This window comes from Solanum pennellii, chromosome 1 (genome assembly GCF_001406875.1).
Source record: "Solanum pennellii chromosome 1, SPENNV200".
In the NCBI taxonomy this organism is placed as follows: domain Eukaryota; kingdom Viridiplantae; phylum Streptophyta; class Magnoliopsida; order Solanales; family Solanaceae; genus Solanum; species Solanum pennellii.
The window spans coordinates 88,872,724-88,884,726 of record NC_028637.1 but is presented as its reverse complement, the minus strand read 5'-3'; the positions used below and the strand labels follow the sequence as shown (position 1 = coordinate 88,884,726).

Below are 12,003 nucleotides of genomic sequence, written 5' to 3'. Positions count from 1 at the left end.
TGTATCTAATATTAAAGATACAAACATCTTTTTCTTCTTTCTAAATATGTATCTATGAACTCATACATTGATTACATAATATCACTATTTTATTTTGATTAAGTATAGTAGTATTAGTACATCAAAACTTAATTTACCACTTCAAAAATTAAGGGGAAATTATATGTATAAATAAACGTATACGAGTTAATTAGATAATTTAGCTATAGTTTGCCTCTATTATAATTCATGACTTATTTTTAGCTATAATTAAGCGACTTAGTTTTTTGTTTTGTTTAAAATTCACACGTTTGTATAGTATAATTTGTATATATTTTGTATAATTCAGAATTTGTATAATATAATTTGTATAACTTTTGTATAATTCAAAATTTGTATAGTATAATTTGTATAAAAATCCACACTTCTGATATTTGTAATTGTATAAATTTGTTATTTTAAATTTATATAAAAATAACTGAATTATACGAATATATCAAAAAATTATACAAACTTGCATATTGTACGAATCCACAAATTATATAATGGCTATTTGCGATAGTTCGCCGTTACATAGAGCATGTATCTAGCCCAATGTGAAGTTATCCTACTAGCCCAAATTGTATTGTCCAGCCCAGACACCTGAAACAGTTCCTTCTTTCTTTTTGTACATAAAAAATAAGAAAAGAAATTATTATTAGTGTCAGTAAAGCTGAATTTATATACGTGGAGCTATACGATTGGCTAAAATATGTTGTAGTCCTCTCCTATTGGTCGCTTTTGGCATGAACACGTCTCAGCAGTGTGAAGTCAGTCGTTTTGTTCAATATTCAAACGTCCGCCCTGTTCCGCGGTTTAATATTCTTTAAGCTTTTGCCGTAAAATAAACACAAATTCATATTCATAAATTCTAGATTGTTCTAGTAGATCTAGTTAACGAAAAAACGAAGCTATCGATTCAATCGATTCAATTTGTTGTGAGGAATAGTTTTTGATTCCTTAGATCTGTGTGCTTATGGCGCATAGAAGATCAAAGTTGCTCATATTGTTGTGTTGTTTATCCTACACTTTGTCAATTGCCATTGCAGCGTGAGTTTTTAATACGAGTTCATCTCCTTTTTCTCCGTTGTGTTTTGTGTTTTTTCTTTCTTTTTGTGACAATGTGTGTTTGATGTGTGCAGGAAGAGTTACTATGATATTTTGCAAATTCCAAAAGGTGCTTCGGATGAGCAGATCAAACGAGCTTATAGGAAGCTTGCGTTGAAGTATCACCCTGATAAGAATCAGGGAAATGAAGAGGCTAATAAGAAATTTGCTGAAATCAGTAATGGTATGTTTTGTTTAGTTTTATATGATTAATTATCTAATGCATATGCTTACCAGTATAGGATGCTGAATAGATCTAGATTATCTGCAACTAGTTTGGTGCTTAGATTGATAATTGTTTGATTGACTCTCATTTTTTTGGGATATTTTCAGCTTATGAAGTGATTTCGGACAGTGAAAAGAGAAATATATATGATCGCTATGGGGAAGAGGGTCTTAAACAACATGCTGCTAGCGGAGGCAGAGGAGGTGGAATGAACATGCAAGACATATTTAGCCAGTATGTTGAGTTTCTATAGTTTCACTTTATCCTCAATTGTATTATTTTGTGACATTGTTTTTGTTTGCTCACCTATGAATTATAGTTATTCAATGGTTGCATATTCTTTTTGGAATGAAATGAACCCGAAAAAATAGACCCCTATAACTATATCTGATTGATAGAGTGGTTAGGTGCATCTTATTGCAATGTCTAGTGTTCAGCGTTTTGTTAATCTTAATTTTGCAACTTCTAGCTGTGTTCTTTACTCTTTTTTGTGTAAAGCCACTGGATTGAAGTAGGATTAAAGTAGGACCTTTCAACTTAATGACGTTCAACAACTGATCTTGAATTAATTATGGCAAAGGTCAATCAGTAGGCACATGGACCGCTTATATAATTCTGATTACAAGCATAAGCTTAAGCTGTCTCTGCTTGCCCTTTACAGTTTAATCATCTACTGTTTATAGTTGGTTTCATTGTCATCTACAGATTTATAGCTGCTGTTGAATTTATCTCCCTTACATTATCTATCAAAAGACTTTGTCCATCCATCGTATGTTGATATTTGATATCTAATGATTGACCCTTTTTCCTGCAATATGGTGTCAGTGGTTTGTTTGTTTTTACTTTTATATTTTTAAAGTACTGCAACCGATGTTTAGATGTATTAACATTCCTTATATGTTAGCAAATAGGTCGTATGAGTAATCTTTCAATTCATTCAAATCAGTATTGTTAGAATCAGTGTTTTAAAAAGGCACGGGGTGAGGCGGGACGTTTTACTTAGCATAGGGTGAGGCATAAGCCTCGAGACATGGTGCGCAAGCCCCATGGATCTATTAAGATACATCAATAGTTTGAAATAATTACAAATATGATTAAGGAAACTCATAGAAAACAAAACTTCTAACATGATTATACAAGTATAAGTAATCTTATATCTTAACATTCTAATAATAAATGAATCGTTATTTCTAAAAATATATTATTATCATACTATACAATTAACCCTCCTAAAAGAAAATTATCAATAAAACTTATGTGATAATAAAAACATCACCCCATCATAAATAATAATAAAATTATTTTTAAATAGCTAAATAAAATATGATAATTTTGAGACGTGACAAAAACATGAAACCAATGATAAGTGAAAAAGTAAAATTTCGCTATGTATTTCTAAAAGAAATGTTACGTAATATATAATCACCCTCACAGTCTTACCAAATAGGAAAGATGCAATATTACAATTTGTTATTTGAGTTACTCCCGATCTTATTTCTATAGATTAAAAAACTATTAAGTATCATTCATTTTTTCAAGGATTATGACGGGGTTAACTATGTTAACTAAACAATTTAACACATGGTTGTGAAAGATTTGTTAGGTGAGCCCCGAGCGTTGAGCGTTGAGCTTGCTTAGTGCATAAGTTTTACAGAACAAGCCCCACACCTGAGTCTTGAGGCGTTTTGCTAGAGTCTCGCCCTGGAGCGAGTCACGCTGCTTGGTAATGTGGCTCTTATTTATAGTAATAATAATACGTGTCACGATCATGCCTTTTTTTTCTTTTTCTGTTGAATGCTTACCAGCAACTCCCTAAGATACATTCTAGAAACTCCAAAAGATTCCAAAATAAAAATATTTAGATATCCTCAGGTAACCAACTCCTTCACCAATTATGATGGCAAAAAGTTCCATAGACATACTTCCTTTATGGAAGTAATGTGTGAAGCGGAAAAAAGCGATAAGGCCCCGCTTCATCGCTTCACGCTTTAAGCGATGAACCGCTCGCTTTCCTGAACACTGGTGGTTTCCAAGTAATAATTTCTGCCTAGCTACTTTTTGTATGTTAAATGTTTTTAAGTTGTATTGTTGAGGTACTAAGTTACACTCCATTCATGTATGTCAGACATGTTGCCGTCAATCTTTGCCAAGTTATTGTAAACATTGGTTTCCCACATATATTTTGAGTATAATCTTCAAAAAGACATTTTAAGAAATAACTCTTACATTCATCTATTTCTACTAGGTGATGACACTCCCTGCCTTCTCTGTTCATTTAGTTGTTTTGTTGCTTTTTCTTGCAACTTGTGAGAGAAGTATACATTGCACACACATGTACCATGATTTTTAAGTATCTTTTTCGAAAGTAATTCTGCTTAGTTTGTCTGGTTTCTCCGCCTCTCTACGACCACGAGGTAGAGGTAAGATTGCCTACACTCTACCCTCCTGAGACCCCACTTTGGGGGATTCCACTATTCCACTGGATATGTTGTTGTAGATTGTCTGGTTTCTCTTGAAGTTGTCAATTTGTTAATTTATGATGGTTGAATGTGTAGCATGTGCTATCTTACTAACTGACAAAATGAATAACCACTGAAGGTTTTTCGGCGGGGGCTCAATGGAGGAGGAGGAAGAGAAGATTGTGAAAGGTGATGATGTAATTGTTGATTTGGATGCTACATTGGAAGACTTATACATGGGGGGCTCCTTGAAGGTGAAATCCTGTTAACTAACATGCTCTTCTCTTCTAAATATTCCTTGTCAAATTGACATTATCGCCCCTTTACCACACGCAGGGGTACGACTATCTAGATAGTTGAAAAAGTAAGATACATGTGTGGAAGTTATATGAAGCTATCATATGCTTTCACATGTCTTCTTTTTCCATCAAACAACACAGGAATGACTTAGAGTAGAGATATAGGAAGTTGAAAAATAGTTTAGGTCATAATATTATATCCTAGAGTGAGGCATTCTTGCATTACTTGAATCACCATGTTTGAACTCTTGGGCTACACTAAGCCTAATTTTTTGTTTTCTGGTGATACCAGTTTTCATAATTCTTCTACATTTTTGTACTAATCAAGAAAATTTTCTTGTATGTTTGGTGAAAAATATAGGTTTGGAGGGAGAAAAACATTTTAAAGCCGGCCCCTGGTAAGAGGAAGTGCAATTGCCGAAATGAGGTTTATCATCGACAAATTGGTCCAGGAATGTTTCAGCAGATGACTGAACAGGTATATGTTCTCTCCAAAGTTCTAGATGTCAATTTCAAACAATTTGGTGCAGCGTCTGGATTTACCTTTGAACTCTGGAATTTTTCTGTTTAGGTCTGTGACAAATGCCCCAACGTGAAGTTTGAAAGGGAAGGGTACCATATAACTGTGGATATTGAGAAAGGAATGCAAGATGGCCAGGTGAGATTTCTTCTACATTCTTTACTTGCATGCTTGATGCTGTTTGTTAAGCTATTACACCCTTTATCTGTTTGCGCTGATCCTTTTCTGTCATAGACACTGTAATAAGCCTGTATTTATGATGATATACTTACTTCCTTGCACCCTTTTTGCTGCTACTACCCTCAGACTAAGTTGCGCAAATCTTCACTTTCTTTGCCATACCCATGTCGGAATTCCCAAAAACACACTTCTTTTGGAGAATCCTGCAAGCACCCGTTGGCATTTTTGAAGAGTCCGAGCAAAATAGCCCTCAGGAACTTCATTTGACTAGCAAAATAATTTTGTGTTCGATGTCCACATCTGGCCACTTAGAGCTGCCTGCCTAAACAGCGAAAGCCATGTACTTTTTGCTCTTACAAGTAGTAGCCTTTGCTAGATACTGATAAGAGGTGCACCTAAGTTCACTCAGAAACAATCTGATGGTGGTTCATTTGAAAGCTCCCCAGGCATGTGGGGCACTTTGATATGAATGTAATTTACAGTTTTAGCATTTAAAATGTATATCTTGTCTATGACGTGCTCTAAAGGAGGTTAATACCCTGTAGTTTTATTTCCTTTTTTCTGAAATAAAGGAAACATTTTAGAATTTCCTTAGATCTATCGAACTTTTCTTGTTTAAAACTGTGAGCAAAGTCATCTCATGTTTAATCTTCTAATTGGTTTCTCCCTTTTAGATGGACTAATATATTTGCGTGAATAATAGACATAAAGTTGAGTGGCAATATCTTTTCCCCTAGAAATTCTTTTTCTTCATGCCATGTCTTGCTGAATTTGATGTCTGAACAACTGGAACCTGCCTTTTTTGTGTTGTGTGTTTCTCGATAAGTTTTGGAATATGCTGGAGCCCTGAAATAATAGAGCATCATTTTTACAGGAAGTGGTCTTTTATGAGGATGGTGAGCCTAAGATAGATGGTGAACCTGGAGACCTGAAGGTTAGATTTTTTCCATGCCGAACAAAATGGACTTGTTTCATTATGATGTATGTCTTGACTGTGACTTATATTGGTTCCTTTCAATACCTTGCAACAGTTCCGCATCCGCACAGCTCCTCATGACCAATTCACAAGAGAAGTAAACGACCTTCGCACCACCGTTACTATAACTCTGGTAATCTTGACATTCTCTTACTTACAATAGTGTCTTGTAATTAGCCCTTTTATTCATATGGCATTCTTAAAGAAGAATTAGAATAAGGGATTGATGTTATGCTGTTCAGAGAGATTAATGTCAGGAAGCATGCAGACGAATTTAGCTAAATGACACCTGATATAGTGCTAGTAGAGATAGTTCCCCTTATCTCACCCTCACCTCTTGTTCTCTGCCCTTGTCAATCATTTACTGAGCATGCATATGCTATCCATATAGTAATGGCCAACCAACACATGGTGCTATAGCAGACAGTACTTACTCTAGGATGCTTGGTTGATGGGTCAGCTGTAACCTAGCTTCAGCTACGGTTGCAGACCTTTGTTACCTCAACAAATAATCCCATCTGATTCCCACCTAAAACTTCACTTATGAATGAGACCTTTGTTGCATTATAAGTGGTGTCACTGAGACACAAACTATTGACTTTACCTTTATTTGGGTCGAGATCACTATCAGGATAGTCAATCTCTGTTTCACTGTAACTCCTGGATTTCTCTTTGGAGATTACAGAACCCTTTTTTCGTGAAGTTGACGTGGTTAATCAGTAACAACCAACGGATATGGATAGAAAGCTTCATTCCTATGGATCTTAGAAAGCTAACTCCTTTGTTGATATAATGCTTGTACTTCAATCCAGGTGCAAGCTCTGGTTGGTTTCGAGAAGACCATCAAACATCTCGATGATCATCTGGTGGACATTAGTTCAAAGGTATATTTTTCTGTGCATTTCTGGCAGGCTAACCAAGTTCACTTGTGTGTTTGGCTGTATAACCGTGTACTGAAATCATTATTTATATTCTTCACCTAGGGAATCACTAAACCTAAAGAAGTGAGGAAATTTAAAGGTGAAGGGATGCCGCTACATTACAGTAACAAGAAGGGTGATTTATATGTTAAATTTGAGGTTCTTTTCCCCACGTCATTGACGGAGGACCAAAAGAAACAGATCAAGGAGGTTCTTGGTTAGGATACAGTATATCATTTGGTCCCAAGTAATGAATTCTGGACATCTGCTTTGAAGGTGCGTTGTACGTCAGACTTGGTATAATCTTCCAGGTGTCTGCGTTGTTTTTTTTCAAGGCCCTTGTACCAAATTCATATTTCCTTTTTTCTCTATTTTTGGGTGGAGGGTCTCATTTGGATTATAGAATAGAACCCATTTACATGTATTGAACAATGATTTATAGAGTAGATGGAAACATGTATATTACTAGCCCAGTGATTCACATATATTTGGATGACTGAGTAGCCTATTAGCTGCTGCTCTATTTTAAGATGGTTTACTCTAATGGCATATGGTGATGTTGGTTTCAAATTTATTATTCGCCGCATTTATGCACGCATACAATATGAACAACCTCTCTACCTGAAATCGCATAAATACAAGATCAAGTTACACATACTTGTTTCTAATTAGGTGAATTCTTGCATCAAAATTGCACACATACAATACACTTGTATTGTTATTATTATTCAAAAACCACCTCAAGTATCACCATTGTGTGTCGTTGCACGCATAACACTTGTATTTATGAGATACATTGGACATACTAGATTGTCTGATATCAACATCGTTGACATTTTTTTTTTTAAAATTATTTTAAAAGAGCTATTGTTTTAAAATATCATTTTGATATGATAATACACGTTTCATAATTTCAATTATCCATTTGATATAATATTTGCCTGTGAGTTACACGAGTAAATTGAGGGATTATTAAAATTTTTAACAAAAAAAATTGACCAAGTCAAAATTTTTAAATTAGTGATTAAGATAATTGGAGTCCAAAATGTAATATTAAAACTTTTAAACATTTAAAAATATTCAAAATAAACTCAATTTACTTGTTTTTCTTCGTTGTTGCTATTGTTATCGTTATAAATTATTATGTTTTATCACATTTTATCTTTTTCTCTTGTTGGTTCTGTTTCACAAACTAATTTACTTTAATTTTAAATTTTTAAAAGTTGAAGTTATTGTTTCCTTTACAAAAATCAAGCAATAGTTGAAGTTGTCACAATAACTGTTGAAGTTATTCTAGTAACTGTTGAATTTTTTCTGCTAAAGTTTGCTTAGCAACAATTGAAGTTATTGAAGTAACTGTTGAAATATGCTCAGCAACTGCTGAAGTTACTGCATGAGCATGAACTATAATAATTGTTATAGCAAGTGAGAAAAAAGAGAAGGTAATAGAGTGGAACAATGAAGGTGGAGGCGATGGTTATTGTGGAGGCAGAGGTAAAGAATAAGGAGGTAACAACAATGATGGTAAAATAGGAAGAATAAGAGAGTGGTGGCAATGGAGGAAGAATTGATGGTTGTGGTAGAGGAGGAAGTGGTGACGATGACGTTTATGATGACAGCGGCAGAATGGTGGAGAGGAGAGATGGGGGGAGGGGGATAGGACTTTTATGTAAATAATAAAATTTGAGGATTTTAAAATTAGTGTCGTTAGCACTAATTTTAAAATTGTCATCTCTAGTCAATAGTTATAACTTGCGTCACTTTTTCTTCATTTCGAAACTCTTTTGTCACCCTTAATTCATTAGCCCGAGTTATACTTACCATTGTTTTATAAGAGATTGTCATTTTATGTTAGACTAAATATAAATTTTTTAATATGGAAATATTTAATAGATACAAATCTAAATTCAAACATCTAAATAAATTATACAGTAAAACCTCTATAAATTAATATACGGTAAATTAATACTCCCTCTAAAGTAATATTTTTCTCCGGTCCCAACTTGGGCCAGTGAAAAAAATTACAAATTTCGATAAGACAATAAGATAATATATTTTCAGAAGACCCCTATATAATTATATGGTCCCATTAATATTATAAATTAATAATTGTTCAAAAGTACAAATACATCTAAGATAATTTAGTGGAATATGATTTTATTGTATTCTGTGTTTTCTTAACTTAAATCTAGTCGAATATCACCTATAACTTTTCTTATTGCATCCAAAAATTTCAATTGTCTTTTTGAACTGCACCATAAAATTGGACCTCTGAATATGTATCACTTTCACTCGGATAATCTAATAGGTTATTGACATCTACTTTATTGTGGTAGTTGAGATCATTAATCATGACCTCAAGTTCATGAATGACGTTTTCATAAGTGGGTTCATTCAAATTCTTTGAGATTGCATTCCCCAAACGAATTTTACAGTATCGAAAATAATTTGTTATTGTCTCTTACCGAACATTTGTTGTTCAAGTAGAGATTGCGAAATTGATAACATCCAAAACATTAGTCTTTCTTAGATCAGTTTGTCCCACTTTATAGCCTTCTAATATCCATGATAAAATATGTTACAATAATACATCTTGAAAAATCTTAATATCCCAGCATCACAAGGTTGAAGTTTTTATGTAATGTTGGGTGGCAAGAGAAACAATTCAACATTTTGTAGTCCTTCAATATTTCTATTATGGGCTGGACAATTATTTACCATAAGCACAACTTGTCTACCATGTATTTTATGGCCAAACCAACGAATATATTTATAAAAAAAACACACCTTTCATCCATGCTTTTTTGTTTGCACGATAGTGAAAATTTAATAAATATGATACATAAAATTAATAAGATACAATAGTTTTGACGTACTCGTTGTACTTTACGTATTATATATTTTTTATGTGAAATCTATAAATATTATACATAAATTAGTAAGATACATTAATTTTGATATAATTAAAATTAATCTTTATTAAATCTCAAATATTTTTTAAATTAATAAATATTAATTTATTAATTAAATAATATCTCTTTATAATAATAAAATTTTATAGTCCCATCTATATTAATTTACGGAGATTTTACTATACTATTTTAAAGCATATTGTAGAAAATATTTGCTAGAGTTGCATTGATAAGAAAAAAAAATAGTAATGTTTTTGGTGTTGATTTTATTGAGAACGTTTTTACACGTTTTGTACACAAAAATGAATTTTTGTTTGTATTAGAGGAAAAAAGAAAGTGAAAAAAGGCACGTAATGTTAATAAAGACAAAGAAGAAGAAGCAAGATTGAGACACGTCACTCCATTATAATTTTGAATAGTTCAATTACAAAAGCTGACGTGGCAATCATGCAAGTGTATATCACAAAGTTCTTTTATGAGCTGTTTCAAAATGGGACCCACATATATCCATAATCCAATACCATGTAGAGAATAAAAAATACCATATAGTAATACTTTAATAAAATAATATGATAAATTAGTGAGTTTTCTATCGTTCTGTCTCAAGTTTGAGTCTCCTTAGATATGAAACAACTCTACGAGGAAGTGTTTTATTTTTTACCATGAAATATTTCAACATAAGTTCAAATTTATTTTATTTAATATGATTATCAAATATCGAGTGGAATAAATAGAATTTTAACAGTATAATAGAGTAAAATAAAAGTATATCCATTTCATTGTTGGTTTTCTTTATTATTTTAATTTTGCCCAACCAGGTAAGACGCGGTGGTAACATGTGTCTCTAATTTTGGATTGAAACTTGGCAATTGGCATGAACTATATTATTAAACCTTATTATTATAATCCTCATATTATTAATTATAATTTTGAATAAGTCGTGACGTGAAAGAAATACTTCAATTCTTTTCATTTTAAATCATATTCTTATTACTTAAGATTAAGAATATTATAAACTATAAACTAAATGTTAATATAATGGTCAATCTATTTATTTGTTTTTCGATCTTTTCTGAACATAGTTTAATTTCATGTTTATATATTTATTACTTTTTTTTACTAAAAGTTAATGCACTTTAAATAAAAAATTGTCAGGAGTTCGATTATGATATTTTATTTATTTATTTTAAAAAAATTTCTAATAAAAAATAAATACGATCAATTTAATTAAGTCATCAAACATATCACAAAAATTAATATGAGAAGTATGTGCTTTATTAGTTGAATCATGTCATTTTAATAATTACCGACATTTGATTGGTTGTCTTACCAATTTAACATGTCATATTACTTATTTACTTATGTTATATGAATTTATTAGTTCTCGATAGCGGGGCATGTGATTTATATCTTATAATAATTTTTAGATTAAAATATCATTTCGAATTTAGAATACTAGGCTTATTATTTTTAATCTGATCAAATAAATTAACACAATTGAGATTGAATCATTAGTTAAATTCATTATTTATTACACTTAAATCATTAATTCAACTATGTTATCCATTTATACTTATTTAAATTTAGTATAATCCGCATTTCTTGTAAACTCAAGTTGAAAACAATTTAGCTGTCCACGCTCCTATAAAATGATGAAATACTCTAATATTTTATTTACTTTAAAACATACACTTCAAATGATTTTGTAAAAAAAAATATTTTTTTTCTTTTCGTATTAGTTGTTCATTAATTAAAAATAATTATCAAATATTCCACTTTCTATTTATGCGTTATCCTTATTAAAAATAGATATTTCTTAATATTTATCATTTCATAAAATAATTCGCAAATGTCACTCTTTCTATATTACCCTTTTAAATGTTATCAGCCCTCGAAGTATTCATTTGCTCAAAAAAAAAGTAATCATTTATATTTATTGATCAAATTAGTAAATTAAAATAAATTAAGTTATATTCATTTATTAAAAAATTAACTTCAATAAAAATTAAATAAAAATATAATGATAAATTTATCTAATTTTAAATATAAAACCAAAAATAATGATAATTAAATAGAAATAAAGAAAAATATTAATTATTTACCATACTAAATCAAAAAATAATACTCGTAAAATAAAGAGTGATCATTGAATATGAAATGGAAAAAAACAACAGTAAAGGTAGCTGGAAGTGAGTGAAAAGTAGGAATGACGAAAAAGCGCAAAAAAAAAAAAATAAAAAAAAATAAAGAAAATGTTGCCACATAGATACGGCGTCGTTACAATGGAGTAATCTATTGAACTTTCCTGGAAAAAAGGCGATTCTTTTGGAGAAAAAATATCGTTTTTTTTTTCTTAACAAGAACAAAACCTGAAGAGTTTGTTCAC

General features: G+C 31.4%; 1 protein-coding gene across 1 annotated transcript; it reads left to right on the top strand.

Annotated features, from left to right (window-relative positions):
* Window positions 1-783: 783 nt before the first annotated feature.
* On the top strand, window positions 784-7,275 carry LOC107013073 (dnaJ protein ERDJ3B). The gene is made up of 10 exons (XM_015213094.1): window positions 784-1,068; window positions 1,161-1,309; window positions 1,459-1,585; window positions 3,950-4,064; window positions 4,471-4,587; window positions 4,681-4,767; window positions 5,684-5,743; window positions 5,841-5,918; window positions 6,598-6,669; window positions 6,769-7,275. Exons 1-10 carry the CDS (start codon window positions 995-997, stop codon window positions 6,925-6,927), a joined length of 1,038 nt encoding a protein of 345 aa, XP_015068580.1. The 5' UTR covers window positions 784-994; the 3' UTR covers window positions 6,928-7,275.
* The last annotated feature ends 4,728 nt before the right edge of the window (window positions 7,276-12,003 follow it).

Excerpts from the sequence above, each read along its gene's own strand:
- LOC107013073 (XM_015213094.1), top strand. The coding sequence starts at position 995 with ATGGCGCATAGAAGATCAAAGTTGCTCATATTGTTGTGTTGTTTATCC. Across the intron at positions 1,586-3,949 it reads ATGCAAGACATATTTAGCCA|GTTTTTCGGCGGGGGCTCAA; the intron begins GTATGTTGAGTT and ends TAACCACTGAAG. Across the intron at positions 5,919-6,597 it reads CCACCGTTACTATAACTCTG|GTGCAAGCTCTGGTTGGTTT; the intron begins GTAATCTTGACA and ends ACTTCAATCCAG.